The sequence below is a fragment of the Cydia amplana genome, chromosome 6 (genome assembly GCF_948474715.1).
Source record: "Cydia amplana chromosome 6, ilCydAmpl1.1, whole genome shotgun sequence".
Classification (NCBI taxonomy): domain Eukaryota; kingdom Metazoa; phylum Arthropoda; class Insecta; order Lepidoptera; family Tortricidae; genus Cydia; species Cydia amplana.
The window spans coordinates 4,723,025-4,743,861 of record NC_086074.1 but is presented as its reverse complement, the minus strand read 5'-3'; the positions used below and the strand labels follow the sequence as shown (position 1 = coordinate 4,743,861).

The following is a 20,837-nucleotide window of genomic DNA, read 5'->3' as shown; positions in this document are numbered from 1 at the left end:
GATATAATTAAAATTATAATTCATTCTTTATTGAGTAGGTTACACTTTTTAATTTTTTGACATTATGAAAACATTATTTCAATGTAGGTAGCTTCCTATATTATAAAAGTAGGATTCGATTTTTACTCAAATCACTGGTTCATTTCAGTAAAATGAGTGGCTATTTCATGTTGGCCAGTTATTACCTATTCTAACACTAACACTAACCTAAGGAGATATTTATCTTCATAATAATAAAAGTAAACATAAATATTTAGATATTTTATACAAGGCACTGTTATCACAACAAAATATAGTACAATTTATATTTCACAATTAAGCCTATTACGAGGTAATTCTGAACTCTGAACTCACGTTAATCAAACGTAATACTTTCTATCAACAATATCTACAAATTAAGTATCTATTGCAAATAATGCCCGTCGAGCTTAAACTAGCACCAAGTCAAATGGTGACATGAATCACCCTTCGCCTAATAGAGCGCTTATTGTAAAGCTCTTCACTCTGCGGCACGGCGCGGGCGCAGGCACGGGGGGTGACGGCACCGCGGGCGGGGGAGGGGGGAGCGCGGGCGCCCAGCCAAAGCCTGCCATGGGTCCCGGCCAGAGACCTAGGGGCATAGGCATGTGCATATGTCCTAAGTAGGGCAGTTCTGGAGGGCAGAAAGGCGGAGGCGGCGTGATGTTCTCAGGCGGAGCGACCAGCGGAGCCGGAGACTCCACGAGAGGCGGCGACCGAGGGGAAGCGGAGCGCAAGCTTCCTTCTTCCGAACATGAAGACGCTGCGTCAGAGCATGCTCTCTTAGCCTCAGTGGACTCTGTATTCTCCGTCCCTTCGGTGTCCACGTTCTTTCTCTTGCATTTGGACTGGCCGCACGCCCTGAAGCCTTTTGCGAACGGATTGTTGTCAATCTTCAACTTAGTTATGCGGTCGTTCTGTGGACAAAGAAAAAGAGCGTTACAATTCTGTTACAGACAGGAAATTAAAGTCATTTGTTTCTGTCAACCGTTTAAATTGCTATCTGTATTGTAAAATTGCGCGCGTGCGCTATTAAAATTAGATTGTATGCGGTATAAGGCACTATAGAAGTTCAATAATTAATACGCTGTCATAATTAGCTTCTATCAAACATTTATATCCGCCGTAACGGTTTAGTCGCTCGGAAACTTTCTTATCTCGAGAATGCAATTTAAACATCCGTTTCCGCATGCATCCCTAATAGCTTGTAAGGGATAATTGTCACATGTGGCGCGGCGACAGGCCAATTAGCTGAGGCGCCGGCGCAAGCGCCTCTCTTACTGCGAAATCGGATCCTCGGAAGCTACTCTTTAGTTAATAAGTTTGCGCAATTTTGAAACATGAAAATTTAGAATTAGTTGACGGAGCTATAATTGCCATGGTGTTTACTTTCTAAAATCTTGACCTACGAAATTCCCCACTGTGGTTAATAGTTATCTTAGCGAAATCCGGACCGCAAACAGTCTGGGCGCATGCGAACTTGCGAAGTCCTCTAACGATGTTTACAGGACTTGATAAGGCGGCGCCAGCGCTCACCGTCGCCGATAATGCACCCGCTGAGATAAAAATGAGTGCTAAAAGCTTAAGGCACTACAGCTTTACCAGACTTCCAAATTTTGCCGATTAGCGGAGCAGCGTTTGCTAGCTCGGCGCCGCCCCTGGCCCGCCCTGTCGCCCGTGACGTCACGCGACAAACACGCCAGGCGTTTTCACTTTTTGCGTGACGGTTTCACATATTGGCGACTGTCGCCAGTTTTTTTTCTGTGTAATTAGGGTTTAAAGCAAATTTGCTTTGTTTAAACAAACTTAAGTATGCGGAGATTGATTTAGGGGCTGCGAAGACGCGGTCTACCTACAACTTACTTTTTCTAATTATTATAAGTAATTGAAGCGGTGTGCCACCTAGTTACGCCGGTTTCGGCGGCTACAAAAGCAGTATTCTAATTCGCTAGTAATTCGCAACAATGCTTTAGCCGGCGGGCGTCCGTCTGTCCGGGGATAATGCGCAATGATACGCTGCTGCAGGCATTGTCCGGTCCCGTTACCCAATCCAGGATAATCCCACAAAGCTGCCGAAACTTTCCATTGTGATATCTTTCAATTTTAGTCCTTATTAAAATGGTGTAAGGTGCGTGTGGCGGGTGCTTGGGTGTGTAAATAGGCGCGGGAAAGCGTTCGCGCCTCGCTGCAGTCAGCTTGAAAGGCGCCGCTAGTGCAAAGACGCCGCGACCTAATTACGTACGGAGGATTACGCAACGGTACGCTGCCCATCAGCCTTTGTGGTATCAAAACAAACAGCAGGGGGCGACTGTGCCCAAACTAACTAGATAAATACACGTTTATTGAAGTATCGAATAAATGGGATTAAAATTCATGAAGCTGAATCCTGTGTAACATGATGTTAGTACAGATACTTTAATTTAGTAGGTACCTACTCCAGTTGGTATTGTTAATATCAGCTGGGGTTCTAATATTGTATACCGTTACATTATTTGTCTTGTTGGGCCTTCTAGAATAAGGAAATAGTAAAAAAAAGAAGAGGTAAAAAGTACAAAGGATAAGACAATACTAAGCGAAGGATTAAGTACCTATACCTATATAGGTAGGTAATAGGGTTACCAAAAGTATACCACCAAATATTTGTTGGATTAGCAAACTATATCAGTTCCAAAAGGGAAGCGGCATTCTCATCATCTCTAAGAATTGTTACGACTAACTGTTCTCTATTGTGGAATTCACGCATTTCAACACAATTACGAAATCAGATAATGCGACCTACAAAGTGGACGGTCAAAAAGTAAATTAGTCGGTTTTTGTTTTCCTAAATACACAATGACCGTTCGAGTGGCAATCGGAACCATGTTTTTATCTGTGGCATTTTTTTTCTGGCTCGTCAGTAAAAGCATTGGCGCCTCCTTTCGAAAAAAAACATAAGTGCGAATCATCAATCGTTCCAGGAAATGGAGTGAGTATTCGGGGAAGCAAGACGTGTGTTCATATAACTGGGGTTTCCCTTCATCACAAATTTGCATTTTAGCTAGGTAGGTATTATTTCAGCTTAAATTATTTATTTATTAAGGATACCTACCTAAGTTTTAAATTGACCATTTTAGCAATTTCATATGGAGAGTCCGTGCAAAGATTGAATATGAATACCAAAGTTGAAAGTCGTATTGAATATGAAAGTCGCACAGACTCTGCAGTGACAAAGTGTAAAACTCAAATTTCTATGAAAATATGACGTTAATCATTATTTATTGCATTTTCACACTTTGTTAAAGTCGGTGCAGAGTTACAGCCGATACGCAGATTTAAATTTCTGGGCTGTTACTGCACACAATTTTTATTCAAGCTTAAGGGCTCATTTAGACGATGCGTGAACTCGTATGCGAGTTTTATTACATTGCGGGTTTTGATCGGTCGGTTGAATTAAACGTAACCAACAGTCCGCAATGTAACTAAAATCGCATGCGAGTTCGCGCGCCGTCTAAATCAGCCCTTATAGATATATATTTATTTATATTTATTTACTACTGGAAAGCGTGTGGGAGCCGGCGAGAAAGGCGTTCTTCGACGTTCGCATTGTAAATGCCGACGCCGCCTCGTATGGTCTACTCACATGACCCACGATTGCCCAAATACACGCTCGCGAAAAACATCGCAAATACGACCTGGCTGCAGAAGATCTCAGAGCCTCATTCACTCCCCTTGTGGTCTCCTGTGATGGCGCTGTCGGAACGGAATATGAATCCTTCATAAAAAGAACATCCCTTAAGCTCCGTGAAAAATGGTCCAAACCATACTCACAAATAATCAATTGGATCAAAGTCAAAATACAAATATCAATCATCAGAGCGGTCTCTCTAAGAATTAGAGGAACGAGAATAAGGATAGAAAGATTTGGATCTGAAGACGGCTGTGGAATATACCCATCCTTGAAGATTAGATTTCTTTTCTTTCTCTTCTTTCCACCGTGTTGTATTATTTGTATTATTTAATGTAATAAATATATATTATCTCTCTCGCCCTTATAGATATAAATCAAAGTATGTAAATAGATACCAACCTGATAAGCCGTGACAGCGATGAACTCGGTCTCGGGGAAGGAGAAGGCGGCGTGCGGCGCGCCCCACGCCAGGGCGGCAGCGTCGCGCGCGCGCACCACCACCACCCGCGGGCGATACTTGTGCATCGACGTCAGCACCATCTGCGGCAAGGGAGAACATGTTTAAATATGTAATATCTGGGTGACCGAGCTTCGCTCGGAAAACATAATAACTCGGAAATGCGCGTTTTCCTAAAGATAAAACCTAGCTAGATCGATTTTTCGCCCCCGAAAACCCCCATATAGCAAATTACATCGAAATTGTTAGAGCTGTTTCCGAGATCCCCGAAATATATATATAAATAAATAAATATATAAATAAACAAGAATTGCTCGTTTAAAGGTATTAGATAGATAGAAAAATGGACAATTTTAAAACTACAGGATATAAAATTGGAAATTGGTAAATAGTTATTTGTACAACAAGTGATCAAAGTTTGATATTTCTTCGAGTGCTTATTTTGAGTCCCGTGCAAGCGAAAGATTCTATAATAGATTCACGAACGTAGCGAGTGAATCTAATTTAGAATCTTGAGCGTAGTAAGGGACTCAAAAGCGCACGAGATGTAAATAACTTTGATCTCGTGTAGTACACAACATTTTTCACCTCAGCGCAGTGAGAACATACCTATTAGACAACTTGAAAAATGTAATCCTTCTTCATCACTTAATACCTGCACTCATGTTTTCTTAAGATATACAAACAATTAAGTTTAATTACCGCAATGGAACACAAAAACAAAACGTAATAATAAATTCCAGTAAAATAATATAGAAATAACAAACATTAACTGACACTTCAATCGCCAACTTTGACAACAAAAAAAATCTTTGTAAGATACGGTCCGAATTGCGGATACGTACTATTTGTCAACTATGGTAGAAATTCTTAAAAGTAAAATAATTAATTTTGCGTGATGATCTGTGTATTTTTTGAGTTCGTTATTTTAATTGTACAATAAAATACCTAAAATATAGTATTTTATCAGTTTTTATGAAATCTTAAACTTTATTTTTATTTATTAATTATTAAGAATTCATACTCGTACGTGGTTTGGAACGATGCGGTCTGAAGTTTTTCGGGGGTCTATTATAAACCGTGAATATACTGTTGAATGTCGTTTTAACTTTTTTTGTCTGTTTCTTTTTGTGACAGTGTGAAAGGGACAGAGATAATAGAACCCAAGTATTTCGAACTTTTATTAGACCCTGCATGTTGAAATGACATTTGACTATAAAGGTCAGTTGAATGTCATTTTGTCTCACTCAGTGAGCAAAATCGCATTTTGCTCACTGTTTTTAAGAATCAAAGTACCCTTGTTCGAGCTGCTGAGGTGAAAACTAATAAAGAAAGAAACTGTTGATGAACAAAGTTTTGATTGTGGGTTTATGAATCACGTCAGTCTTTTTACTTTCTACCGCTGAAACAACGCAAAACTGAGGTAAAGCACTGTTACATAAAATAACATTCAAAATAAACTAAACCCTATTCATTCAACGGAAGTTTCTACCTATTTGAAACCAGCTGTAAATTAAAAAATACGGTTTAAATAGAGCAATTCAAACTCAAACTCAAAATATACTTTATTCATGTAGGCCTAGCAACAAGCACTAATCGTTAACATAAATATTATCTTAAGCTAATTATCAGAGCAATTTATTGATGTTATTATTCCATATTAATATTGGATTATTATACAAATCAAATTGAACACAAATTTAAGAATTTCACAAAAGGATCGTCAAACATGAAAAAAAATTGTATAAAAAAATACTAGTCTAGAATGTTTCTAGAATAAAATCTAAATGTCAAATAAATAAAAAAAAGCAAAAGAAGTACATACATCGGAATATCAATTTCCTCATTCACACGTTGTAGCGGTAAAGTTATTGACATAAAATTTTCTCAGCAATATACATATTTCCTAAGAGCAATAAATGTCACATACGTGTGTAAATTCGCCCTGTAAATTGATAACAGTTCTGAATTTTCTGATAACACTTTCAGACAAATACCGGTGTAAAATACAAACAAACTACTTAGCAAACCCAAAAACCATGCAAACAGTTAATAAAAAGGCTGGTACACGTCGGCGTCAGATGTCGCGACGTCTGTCTACTTATGACTTGTTCCCATCACTTGATCCAACCCATGTCAGACAGGAAGAGCCAGTTTGAGTGTAATCTTCAACAGCATAAAGCTGTTGAGGTTCTCAAGGCCTAGTTACACTGGATTACTCGTCTTTCTGTTCTGTCAATAACAGCCCAAGTCTCTGTATCCACGGCACTTGACAATTCGCTATACCTGCGTAGAAGACGGTCGAGTGCACTCGAGGGCCAAAAGGGTTTTCAATTGTTTTAAATTGTTTCAGTGGATGCTACTGACTTTTTAAGTGCTTGCTTTTATGTTACGTTGATTCGACAAGTTAAGGTAGCCTTAATACCTGCCAAGGGATTACTGAAGTAAAATGATAGATAACTATTATTAAAATAAAGGGTATTAGGTTATACATATAATATGTATTATAATGAGTATTACATTTATATTATGGTACTTTATTTTATATGAGCCATTCTCCTATTCAATTGGAAGCAAATAAAACCGACGTCTAGCCGAATCAATTCGTCCCGACTGACAGATTGACAGACATATAAAAGTTTCGCCGCCTCCGGTAGCTCGTCCATCATATGGACGAGTCTTCGATCAAACTGATCGAATCAGTGATTATGATACAGAATCATTCTGATTGATACCTTTGATTTTGTAGTTTTTTGAAATCCTCGAAATTCCTTACGTTTGGTTGTGTCAGCATGATATCCAGTCAAGTGTGGAAAACGGTGGGAAAAAAACTGGGAAATAAAACGTGTTATTCGACCTACCTAACAATAAAAAAATTAATGAGGGAAGTGTTAAGAAAATAGATGAAGCCTACTTTATAGATACATACATACCTATCTGTACATGTATCTAAATGTTTCACTTGTTGGGATTTTTTTAACAATTTATTAAAACGTTAGTGGCAAAAGTCAAAACCATAATATTTTCCCTCTGCATTTCCCACCTTTTCACGTAGGTACGTTTTTTTTCGCACATTGTACAATTCATATCTTCCGAGAAAATTCAAACAGTGTGAAGGCATGAAACAATACGAGGCATGAAATTAATAAATCGCCAATTACTGAGGCATCGCGCCACGGGGCTCTTCAACCGTCGAATACTTGCTTTTTTTCGAGTCTGGCAACCCTTTGTTTCAACTATCGCTTTCCGACTGCATTGTAGGTACTTTGTGTTTTTGAAGTACTCGATTATTCTTGATAAAATTCCTTTAAAAAGCATCTCGACAAAACCGTGATCGACAAATTGATGCCAGGAAATCGCAATCGCATACCGATAACCAATGCCAACGACATAGCAAAAATAACCGTAAAAAAACTTTAGAAAGCCATACTTTCAACTACAATAACTATTATAATTTATTGATGAAAAACATCGATATCTCTGTCGGTAAGACAATGCAGTGTCATAGCTCGTGGGCGTCACTAATAGCGTTTTTATCGCGTAGGCGTCGCAAAGAGTCGCAGGCGCACACTTGTGCACAAAAACGCGCCGCAATTAGCCCGTGTCTAGACGGCTTTATCTGCAAACATAGACGTGACATGTGTTTGCGTAGCGCAGTTTTTACAGGATCGACGCCGGGTCGGGTCAGTTATTTGAAATTTTGCGTGAAAATATACTATGCTTACTATCATACTCGTACCTTTCTACAGAAGAGGGGCCCGATTCTGATTTTGAAATAGACATCTATTAGATATCTTTTAGACATCACCAAGATACGATAACGATATGTTTAAGATCTAACTTGTCAAATTTGACATTTGCGCGATTCTGGAGATACTCTTGAACGATTTCCACAAGATATGACTTAGAGATCCAATTCACATCTAATAGATATCTAACTCTATCTAACGTAAAAGTGACATTGGTTGCCCGAATTGCGCTGCAAAAGAGAACTACATAGTTGAAATCTAAACTATAACGTATCTAGAATGGATCTAATACGTGTCGTCTCTTGTGAATATCTTGAAGTTCGAATACGGCAGTAGGTACTATAAAGATACCATATTTTTGGTATCTAAGTAAAAACTAAAGTAGGATCCTTCAATTGCAAGCAACACATACCTAAGTAGGTACTATTTACCTAACTTAAATCTATTATTTTATTGATATAGATAACTATATCCCTATAAACAAATTACCTAAATAAAATTGGGGATACTTACATACGTTAGTAACATAAATGTCTGGTAAAAAAGTAGTAGAAACAATACCCAAATTAATTTCAGCCTCATTAAACACACCATGTAACTTTTTTTATGTAAGTACATAATTTTATATAAATTCTCCATCGCAAAAAACTTGAATAATAAAACCAAACAGTGGCGCCGTTTAGGTTAGATAAAAGGCACCATTTACACGTGTCGCGACACGGAAGGTTGACACATGCACGATAAAAACCCTTCGCTACAAGATTAATTAGATAAGGGTTACCGGATATCTAGCCGTGCAACCCCCGCTGAAGTGATCGGTGCTACGATACACTTATGAAGTTGTTATATGTACCTACCTACTACCTATAAGTATGTACATGGTCAAGTATGCGTTCCACCTTTTAGATTTATAATTATTAGACATAGAGATTTTTCTAGCACGAACGAGGCAATGCTAGTGACTTCCTTCCGATATTTAATTTATTCTAGTTCATTTATTTCCAAATGTGGTCTTTGTATATAAAACTTATAAGATAGGTATCGATTAACTACTTAAATATCGGAAGGAAGTCACTAGCGTTGTCACGGTCGAGCTAGAAAAATATCTACCTGTATGTATATTTATAATGCGTCAATATTATTTTATACCAAGTAAATTTTATATTTCTTAAGAATCTCAATTTTGTGTGTGTACAGTTCGTAACAGAAGCATTTAAGCGACTGAGTTTGTACATTTATTTGGTCAACTGTTGTACAACAGTACCTAAGTTGTAGCATGATCGCAATCTTTGATATTGAAATATAAATGATTAATTATTAACAATTTCTTACATAATAATTATTTTTAACTTTTCTTGAGTTTCTTTCATTTCTGCAGACCATAATGTTTTCTCGTTAGGTAGGAATACAATTTTATTTTTATTCTTTACTATAGTAAAGTATAGTTTTGCTGGGCACAATTCACTCATATGATAATTAATTGTATTTAGTGTTTTTATAATTAGGTATATTTATGGAACAGCGCGGTATACTTTTATCCTTAATCTGTAACCGACAGTCAACTTAACACGACATCTACAATCCCGAATTCAAAAGTGCCTTAACAGGTAGTTACGTAAACTATTCAAGCACTTTCTTACACAAATCACCACAATTAGTTAACCACTAGTTCTCACTTACAAATCTGGTCGGGTATTAGTTAAACCCTTTCGCCGTAATTGCCTTTAGTTAACCGAGATTATACTAATCCGTTTCATAATTAGAAATGTTAAAATAATTGAGTATAAGTACCTATTTGGTAAGCTAAGTGTTTTGTTCCACTTGAAAGTACAATGTAACATAAGACTGCGCAAAAAATGGCAAAAATATGAAACAAAAGAAGAGACAGTGCCTATGATTTTCCTCAAATTGTCTTCCCTTGCGGCCGACCCATAGAATTAGAATAGACAAGAACAACTGTCAATCTTCAAAAGTGCGACCAAAAATGAAATGCAAGTGTGTGCGTAAATTGTCTATGTGAGATCAAAAATAGTGATGTCATGTTACAACATATTAATAATCTGTCGGTGTTTGGTTGCTTTATCGACAACTTTTTCAAATGTGTTATTTTAAACATATTATCCAGCATATTTCGCTAGCGGTGCAAAGAGGAAACGCCAGCAGCGTACTAGGTACATTTAGCCGGGTACCTATGGCCTAATAGCATATAATTATAATACCTACCCTTAATTTTTATATTTACCTAGTTATAAGTTTGTAAATTTGTTTGTTTGTTTGTAAATTACCGTTTTTAGGGTTCCGTACCTCAAAAGGAAAAAACGGAACCCTAATAGGATCACTCGTGCGTCTGTCTATCTGTCTGCCCGTCCGTCTATCACAGCCTATTTTCTCCGAAACTACTGGACCAATTAAGTTGAAATTTGCACACATATGTAAGTTTATGACCCAAAGATGGACGTGTAACGTAAACAAATGAATTTTAAATATGGAGGCCATTTTTGGGAGGTAAATGAGAAAATTAAAAAATAAAGTTTTTTCAAACTACATATATCGTGTTACATATCAGATGAAAGAGCTCATTGTAAGAATCTCAAATATATATTTTTTATAATTTTAGGATTAATAGTTTCGCAGTTATTCAAGAAAATAGGCAAATAATGACCATTCCCCCCCCCCCTTATCTTCGAAACTACTGGGTCTAAAATTTTGAAAAAAATACACAAAATAGTTCTTTACCTATAGATGACAGGAAAACCTATCAGAAATGTGGTCAAGCGTGAGTCGGACTTAATGTACGGAACCCTTGAAACGCGAGTCCGACTCGCACTTGGCCGGTTTTTTTTCAAACGTTAAAATTTACGACGTTATGACGTATAAATAACACTTGAACTCCGTGTGCTATCAAAATCGTTACAGACTTATCTTAGTCTAACTCTTACTGTGTTGGAAAGTGAAGTTTAAATTTACTGCTAAACATGTGCACCTTCAAAAAGGTATAACAATCGTTATTATTTGAAGTCGGTTATAAAGGTTAATATCTTAATGATGTCTTGTGAAGAAATTATTACATAGCTATTAATATACCGACAAGTTATCGATACTGTCATCTGAACATTTTGTCAAGCCCTAGCGTAAAGTAACAGTTTATGTTTTTACACAAAATATCTTAAATTATTGCGTAATATGATAAAATATTAGCACACAAAGGAAGAAAAACTTATAATTAACTGTATAAACCGGCTTCTTACACTTTTTATGCTGTTAATTTGACAAAATATTGTCAAGAAAATTTCGCTCGGAATATCATAATTCCTCTGAAATGAGTATTTGCTAGGTTTATTTGGCCCCGTGACACTGAAATCCGGTACACTACAAGACACTATCTTCATTGTATTACTTAATCAAATAGTTTTCTTCCGAACTTGTGTATATTTTTCAAATTGAAAATTACGGTGATACGCTCTTGGCCGTCCGCGGCCGTTGTCAAACTCCAAAATGGTCACGTTTTCTCATTTGTAGTCTGACTCTTTCGCACTCATGCGATGTTCATATACGCGAGGGCTTCCCTTTCGCACACTTCAGCTGTCTGTCAAGCGCGAGCGACAATTACATGTCTGTGGGCCCACCATACAAAGAAAATTGACAGTTAATTTTGATAAAAAAAAGTTAAAGTTAAAATTATGGTACTCGTATTAGAAAATAGAATTGAATTTGTTTTGTTTTAAAATCGAATGAAACAAAACAAAAGCAACTCTGTTCCATTTGATAATGATTCAAATTTAATTTCAGGTAATTTGTACTAGTATTAGGACTTTGAACCCCGAAAGGGTAGCTAGAGTCCTTCTTTAATTTGAAAAAGTGCATGTTTAATACCTAGATAGTTACATTTCGTAAACTTTATTGGTGTTTTGATTGGTCAAAATAATTGAATGGTTATTTTAATGTTTCAATTTGAATGTGCATTGCGTGTTCAAACTGTACTTATAAGTGCAGCAAAATTGTATCATCTTTACCCTTCACATCGCACAGCACCCTTGATATAAACGGACAAAAACCACAATTTAATTCCCACCTACACTCTTGACTGTATCTAAACCCTGAGACCGCGGCTTATCCTTTGTACCCCTAAAAAACCTGCAAAAAGGGTAAACAAAGCACGGGAGCATTATCGCAGGTGGCAATCCTCAAGTGCGCAGTCACCCAGGCGAGTATTTCTGCAAGAACGACTTGGCTCCCGTAAACGAACACAATAGTAACTATTACACCGTTAAGTTAACCCAAAATAGACACTATTCTTAGTAGTCTAAGAGTGGAGGCAAGTGAATTAGAGTGGCATGAGAACGGCTACAAAGAAGCCGCCTGAAGATTACTGCTTACACGTAATTATATGCTATTATGGTATTTGTTGAAGCTGAAATTGTAGCGGTGTGTATATTTTTAAAGTTGGTAGCACTATGATATTGTAACGAGGCGATTGAAGGCTTGTCAACGTGAAATCGTAGTAAGTTATTTTGGGACGCCGATCAGTAACGTAGACAAATAATTTCAAGCAAAAAAAAATGCTTTAAATGGTACGGCATAATGAATCAGAAATATCATATTTAGATGTTGACAAAGTGGAAATAAAAATAAAGAAAGTAAGACAACTACTTCGAATACTTCGAATTGAAGTTTTTTATTCTAGTTCAAAGACTTACTCGTACTATGGCAAACTACAATATACATATATACCTAATATGCCAACTGAAAAAGAATATTGTGGTATTTGTGGTTCAACCATTGATTTTAATACAACTTATGAACTTATTTCAAATATGAAGTTCCCTATAACTGTTTTTTTATGTTACAAGTTTATTATGATACTTAAAAAAAATGGACAGTAGTTTTTCAATGTCCAAGACTTCGCAGTCCGTTTTACGCGCGACCGACCCGACGCGCGCGCAACGAACCGCACCGATCTTACCCCGTGTTGTGTATCACACGAGATTTGTTGTGATAGCTGACTGTTCCTATGTTTGGATTGACTATGATTTGGGTCAGAAATGTGAAGCATGTTTTTGGATTTGGGATTTATAATAAACAATTAACCAAGTAGTTTGAAAGTTATTTTGATTTTACTGAACCAGAACTAGTGGATTAGTTTTGAACGTCACTCAGCAGTGGACAGTGAAAGTCTGACTGTGGTAACTTACAGATGATTAGCAGCCATAAAGTTGTTAAGTACCATTTCTCATAGTTTCTACAAGCAGAGTTTTGTTTTGACCGTCACCGAGGTCGGACGCGTCCCGGGGTGTTTTACAAGGGTGTACGCTATACCATTTTGTCGCCAGATGTGCGGGCCGGGCCGGACCGTGCCTTTTTTTTGTATATAAATGACCGCGCGCGTTTTGTGTGTTTCGGTTTCGATTCTATGATTCTATTCATTTCTATTAAAATATCTCATCCCGATAAATGCCGGTTTAACGTATTTTTTATTATTTTAAAATGTGTAAAATCACTGCGCATACGCCGAAGTAAACCTCAGCGAAGTCGAGACATGAGTACGAGTTACCTGGTGAGAGATTTCCATTTTACCTCCAAATAACATGCTCATGTGGATTGAATCTCTGTATAATTGCATTGTCTGTTTTAAGCAGGGTAGCAGTAAAAGCAATACTTGAACTATGTTGAGTACCTGTATGTTGCTGTCTCTTTACGAGCAAATGTAGACGATTACCTTCAATCTTGCCCCAAAACAGGCAACTACATACTAGTATACCGAAAGATGCAAGTTGATAAAACGAACTCTATGTTAATTTCGTCGTTACAATACCATTCCAATTTTGTTCTAAATTAACATGCGTCACGACTCACGAGGGACGCTGCTTGTACACAATTTTTTTTCCTTCGCACGAGTTTGGTTGGTGGAAGTTGTTACTTCAGATAATGTCGTGGCGGTCTCATGTGCCTACTGTATACCTATAGCGGCAACTTTATTTTATTCCTAACAACTGGACTGGGTTAGGATAGAGGTAATTGAGTAAGAAAGAGATGCCTATGCCTGTAGGTGGGTGTAGCTTAAAAAGGGAAAGAAGGGACCTCTTACGGAACCCACTGATTTCAATGTACAGCGAGACATACTGGGCGATTGTAAAGGGTTGTAAAAGGCGAGCAAAATACGCAAGACAGTCGGCTCAAAGAAACGAATCAAAATACAAAGGCCCGCAGAAGTAATGGCGGACACCGCTTCAGAATTATTTTTTATACTATCCGGCTTCAAGGGTCTTACAGCCCATCACAAGATGTGCAGTTGCAATAAATGCCAAAAAAAAAAAGGGTACGAGGCACGGCTACTTTCACCACGACCACGCCGGGGCGCGAGGAATTGAAGGAATGTAACAGGTATGCTGGTAGAGACTTCAAAATAATACCATACAATGGTTTTATATATTTATATCGTCGATATATGAATTGCAAACTAAGAGATACCTACCAAGTATAACCGTAAATGGAATATTTGCATTGAGAAATATGAAGTTAAGATACCGGAACGGGAAGAGGGTGTCATGGGTCTTTAGCCCTAACTACCAAATAATATTCAGGTTTAACAATCAATTCAAGTGAAACTCTATTAATATATCTTTCTGTAATTTTTATTGAATTGTTTCGTTTGTGTGTTTTTTTTTTTTTAATCAAAGTGATAGTGCAATTTTCTCATGCTCGAAGTAAATATGTAATATGCTGATGTGCAAACTCTGTGTTTTTGCGGTTTTATTGTGTTAGAAGTGTCTGTGTTGTGCAGTGCTAAAATCAAGTTTTGTATGTCCTAGCGTGATTAAACTACTATCTATCTTTATTATTATTTTATATAAAGTAAAGGACGTCGCAAGTTGTGATTTTCTTCTTGTGCCTACTGAGTAATAATATAACAAACGTCAACCATTATACCAACCGGTAGATATTACTTACTCGTGCCTCCTGGGAAAAAAAAAAGGTCCCCCTAGAAATTCCTATATCTACAAGCTGCGCTACCTGGGCTACACTACACTTATACAACAGGACAAAATCCTTCGTCCACCTTACCGAAGCTCACCGTACGCTACGCAAGCACATACTTGGTCGTCGATCAAGAAACTTAATGACCACTACCTGCCTTCTTCATTATCGCAAGAAAACGCAGCACTCCACGCAGCTCTGGAATATAAAGAGAAAGAGAGGAAGGAGGGACGCCCGATATATACGTGGGAGGACTCACTTAACCACGACATTCGACACTATACTTACTAACCGACCCCGATCCTATTGGGAGTACATATCTGAAAAAGAAGCAGCCTAAAAAAAAACAAGCTGAAAAAAAAAAAATATACAAACAACCGGAAACGGACACGGAATCAGAGCCAGAGGAAACGGAAAACGGTGGCGGCACTAGCGGTAGGATATCTAATACGGAGCCCCAAGTGACCTAGCAGGCTTTGATTAGATCAGAGATTACGTAATAAAGACAAGATGAAGAAGAAGACATGAAGAAGACAGGAAGAAAAAGCAGTCATATTCCCTCACAACCAAGTATTTATTACACACCAAGTATAGTATCTATCTACCCCATGCTGACTTCACGATGCCTGTATTCGGGTCGGCTCAAAATTTCCCGTCTCTCCTACTATCCTGACTGCAAACCCTACACTCCAGTCCTATCTACTGGGTGCTCCGGTGTCTCGGGCAGGCTGCGGGCGCCTACGGAGGGGTGGCAGGGGTTGTTGCGTAATAAGCTGGTTTGCGCGCGTACTTTGTTTGATTTCGCGTTTGAGGCTTAGCCGGTGTGAGGTGACGCTGACACCTCCACTGACTCGATGCCGCTTAGGTTGAATCAGCAGAGTCATACGAGCTTACAGGGCTATTTGCCTCAACTACGCCTCCCCCCTGTAGTCTCCTCTTCCTAGTCCTTGCTGCAGGATCTGCTGGCTGGAGTTACCCCTAGTATCAGTATCAGTATCAGTATCAGTATTTCTCATAGTTTCTACAAGCATTATAAAAGAATTGAGCTGAGCACACAAGGGTATCATTAATCGAGGCATCCGAGGCGTGAACCGCGTTGTCCAAACACTGAGCCCGCGCAAACAGCCGCAAGCGCACAATGCGATACAATGCCTTTCAGCGCATTTGTACGCTGATGAAACACTTAAACTTTCCTTTGTACGGCTGAGACTCCTGCGGTGAGCTCTCGAAACAAACGAATAACAACCTTATCTAAATGAAATAAAGTTTAACTTGCGATGTTAACGCAACGGTAACCGTGTATCTGGCATGATACATATGATATCAACCGTGTATGGACGTTAAACGAAATTGGACTTTTTACGCTTGTTATATAGTCGCAATTTGATTCTGTGTTTGTTGTAGTTACGTCGGTTGGTTATAAGGACCTGTACAGGAGGCGTTGCCTTTGAAAAGTTATGAAGAGGTGCCTACGTTACAGTCACGAGCTCGGATGTAAGAATCGATTCTTGTCTATTGATTTCTTGTTTTCGATTTTGATACAGACGATTCTCTTTTAGTTTGGACTTTATTGGGTGCTTTATTTAGAATCGTTTTTGATTAAGTATGATTAAAAACAAAAGAAACGGGAAATAACATAATCGAACAAAGATCATAAGGGTATAGAGTCAAGAGTATAAAGTTCGATCTACATACCTAAAAATATTTCGTTTTTAATTTTATGACAGGTTATAAGATTAGGTACATTCTAAACTTCATATGAATATTGGTTTGACTCGAAATTAAAAAAAAAACATACATCCAACAGTTTCTTTTAGACAACAGGCCGCGTAGCCAAGATGCCGATCGCTTACGCTCCGTAGCGATCGAAACGCAACTGTCACTGTCGCACTAATATGGAAGAGTGATAGAGAGACATAATGCTTTTCGTTGTCGAAGCGATAGCGATTGTAACCTTGGCTAGGCCGGCTGGTTCTTCCTTAACTAACTGAGATTAGATATTTAAATAAGGCACATATCTACAGACATATGAGCCGTTTTGTTTTCCCCTATCACTCTCGGCAGTTAACTATCTGACCTATCAGTAGACAATAGATGTGATTACCAATATCCGGCATTCCAGTTGCCAATCATTAGCGTTATCTCGGGACTTGCGCTAGACAACATAGTTTCGCAGATGACTACAGTGATTATGTAGGCTTGCACAGGAAGGTAGTTAAAATAATTGGATGACAAGTGTAGGGGACAAGTGTAACTACAAATAGGTAAGTAAAATATTCATATATGTATGTACTATGTAGGTAGGTAAAGCACTTGCAAAAATGGTAAAAGGAGGCAACAAAACTGGCCGTTTTTCATCGAGATACAAGAGGCCTATTTTTGTATACCAAACCAAACCAAACGGATGTGTGTTGACTAAATGGGTGTGATGTAGAGTTATAGACTCTCCCGGACACTGCTAGTTTCAACTCTAATCTCCTAATCATAAAGTTTCTTAAGAGAAAAAAGCATAAAAATATCAACTTACATGTCCTTGCGCATCCATTGTATTGTTCGTCAGCTTGAGCTTACTAAAGCTGACAGGATTGGCGGTCCAGTGGTGCCCGGGTGCAGGGGAATCAGGGTGCAGCATGAGTCTCCTGGGAGACTGGGGCTCCGCCCCGCCCGCCTCGGCCCACGCGCCGCCCGCCCAGCGCCATCGCCGACGCCCGACCAGCGTCAGCTCGAGGAGAACGCAGTATTCTTCGCGAGGGTCCAGCCCGCCCATGGAGATGCGGAGGGAGGGGAACATGCGGCTGTAACAAAACTGATTAATTTGAGTACAGTTTGACATGCATAATTCTTCAGAGAAGAAAAGAAATTATACATACTTCGACAATAGCATTTAGCACCTTTGTAGTTCTAGCAAATATACTACTTACAGTTGAACTATAAACAGTGACAGTACCCAACTTTAGTTCACATAGATTTTAGGCAATCATCGAGTGTCATAATAAATATTAAAGTATTTTTATTTTTGTATATTATCAGGTCAGTGGAAAACATTATTCTTAAAGTAAGTTCTTCAAATTTGTAGTGTTGACAAATGGCTCAAGATTACTCCGTAAAAATTTTCATCAGACTCTTAAGGATATAAAAGAACTTGTCTGGTGTCTCAAGTTGTGAACACAAGCGTCAATTTTATGACATCTCTGTTGTTTGTCAAGAGCGACAATTGTGTCGTCCAAGATGACAAACACAAGCAATCAAAGCACTACTTTGGAGCGTGCGAGCGTGGGAGGCCCTCTATAGTGTTGACAAAGCATCTGTCCTGCATAACACCATCCAACTTAATTCACAAAGAAATAAACCATAAATTCCAATTCACGAAATCGAGACAAAAGAAGGTGATAACAAATTTCCTATTGGACAATGGTTTTATTGTAATTATAAAGCGTGTGATACGTGTAAAGTGACGGTAAAGTAGCTTTTGGCACCTGTTATTCAGCTAAGCGACTGGTCATAAACGGGATGCATCTGGCGCCTGCCTTATCGCTGACCGCCCACGACTGATTAGCGGTGCCTAATGCTTTGTTTTGCGGATTTTGCTTTATTGATACTTTTAAATGGTGATGGTGCTGTAAATATTGGTCGATGTAATCAATCAAATTTAGTTTATGGTGGAGTAGAATTGTAGGTTATCAAATTCACTATCTCTTTCAAATATACATATATTTACCTAACATGCCCAGTTTTTGTGAATGGCTTTGGTTAATACTTAATATTAAATAAATAGGAAGTTTTAATTCGAAGTTTTCTATCTAAAAATCATCGGTTGTCATTATATATGTAAGTTCAAACAAAAGGCAGTCACAATTTTTTTTTACTTAGATTAAAAAGTACCAAACTACTCAGCAGACACATTAACCGAACCCAACACTCAATCCAATAACCCTCAATAATACAAAATTATCTACATTTCATAAGAACCTTCACGCATTCCCAAAAGCGCAGCCTCCATCAGTCATAACGCCGTTATCAGCCGCCCCCGGGGGCCAAGGCTGTTATTTCATTCCTCATCAAGCGCAAGCCAACTTTGGCATCAAGTCAACCAGTGTAAGCGTGGTCTTTGACGGAAAGTTGTTAATGATCTTGAGGTTACACTTTATAGTGGTTCATTAAGACGAATGTTCGTTTTGGAGTTAGTAAGCGATTTAACACAGGGCTACCGCTAATGCAGGCCACTGATAACAGCCGAAGCTCAATTAACAGCCTGAATTAGCCTCCATTAAGAGTTTACGATGCCCGCTACTGCCTTACGTATCAGAGTAGCGACAAGCACTTAGCAATCGGAGCACCAATAAATACCTGGCTTGCTCTAAGTTTTATTGCTGGAGCTTAATGCAAAATAGTTGTAATATTAGTTGTATGAAACAATTATGAAAAGTTATAAACGGCAGCTTTAAAAGAAGAATTGAATTGCGGCGACCAAATTAGAAGTAGAAATTGGTCTCATACTCATTTGCCACAAAGTCTACAATAATATTAAGCCCAAGAAACTAAATGCATTTTTCCACAAAAGTCAAAACTACAAAATTACGCATAAAGCTTAGGCACCCATACCTCGGCAGACGTTTGGTGTCTACCATCTTACACAGACAATATTTACAGATCGCCCCAAACATGTCACTTTTACAAATATGTGTTCAATACAAAGTGTGCGTCGACGCCTTCTCTGTTGACCGTACTTACATTGACAAATCCCTGACTACCGTACGCCCTATCGGTACAGATAGGACCATCTTTGAAGCCGCCGACAAAGTGACGATTGAATAGCGACGCCTCAAACGCGTATAAAAATCAATTATTTATTCTAAAAGCTACCTTGTTAGACATATAATAAAGTTGAAGTTGCGAATGTAATGCTACAATGATAAGAAGTTGAAATGTCCGCGGTGGGTATGGAAATTTTAATGGAATAGAAACAGTCTCATCAGGTAGGTACGTATCACAGGAATTAATAGAAACATTACCTGGTTTTTGTTATACATATACGAGACAAATTTAAAAAGCTTATGTTTTGGTAGGTAGGTACTCGAATTCATTTGCAACTTGGAATAGTTTTTATTTAAGTATTAGTAGGTGTCCTACAGTATTAATGCAACTGTTATACCCACGTCTACAAAAAAAATAGCACTATTAAATCGTTAGACTATAATGAATCTTTGATTTACAGTTTGAAAACAATAAACCTATCCTTTATTCTCTCGCTTTTACTTATTGCCTAACCAACAAGATAGCGAAGGATAGAAGTTAAGTCAAATTGAAATCGAATGGGCCGGCCGTCGCGGGCGGTGCCCACAGAGTATGCAGAACAATAGGACCACCGCAACGATGAATAAACTTAAGAGTGGGTCGTAAATCGGTAACAACCTGCCAATTGCCGCACAGAGGCGCGAACAACCCTAGCCGAAACTGCCACATCCGCCGCGGCTGTAACATCCGCACTCGAAAACCGGCAAAAACCGATTTAAACACTTCTTGTGGTGGATGATGCGAACTCAATATTAGTAATAGAACTAAAAAAATATTCTGTTAAAATCTGATTGTGGTCTTGGTGACTTAAGTTCGTTAAACTTTTAAGTAAAGTAAAGACAGGTTCGTTAATTAACAATATTAAAATATTTAGACTAACCTGTGTGATTCTATTTAGCCTTTCATTTGATTACTTTCCTATCTACGGTTAGAGAAATGTTGTAAAACTCTTGAGATTTACGAGACATTAAACAAGCAACCAGTAGATTAGTTGAGTCTTTGTTGCGTTACTCATCACCGCCCGTTTCCTCCTAACCTACCCCACGCCAGTTATCTTTACTGCTAATTTCATGGTCTTTTTATCGTCAAGTTCAATGTGAAGGAGCAGCGATCGTTAACGCGACAACCCCGGCTTTGTCCCACGTCCCACGACATCTGCTTCATTTACACTACGGGC

At 38.3% G+C, this 20,837-nt stretch overlaps 1 protein-coding gene across 1 annotated transcript in view; it reads right to left on the bottom strand.

The window, feature by feature from the left end:
• Positions 1-346: 346 nt before the first annotated feature.
• LOC134648684 (T-box transcription factor TBX6-like) overlaps positions 347-20,837 on the bottom strand; it is a 47,407-nt gene continuing 26,916 nt past the window's right edge. Inside the window, exons 3-5 of the mRNA XM_063503188.1 lie at positions 17,394-17,661; positions 4,085-4,225; positions 347-935 (exon numbers count right to left, since the gene is read on the bottom strand). Coding sequence (XP_063359258.1) covers positions 462-935; positions 4,085-4,225; positions 17,394-17,661 — 883 coding nt within the window. The 3' untranslated portion in view covers positions 347-461. The remainder of the gene's footprint in view (positions 936-4,084; positions 4,226-17,393; positions 17,662-20,837) is intronic.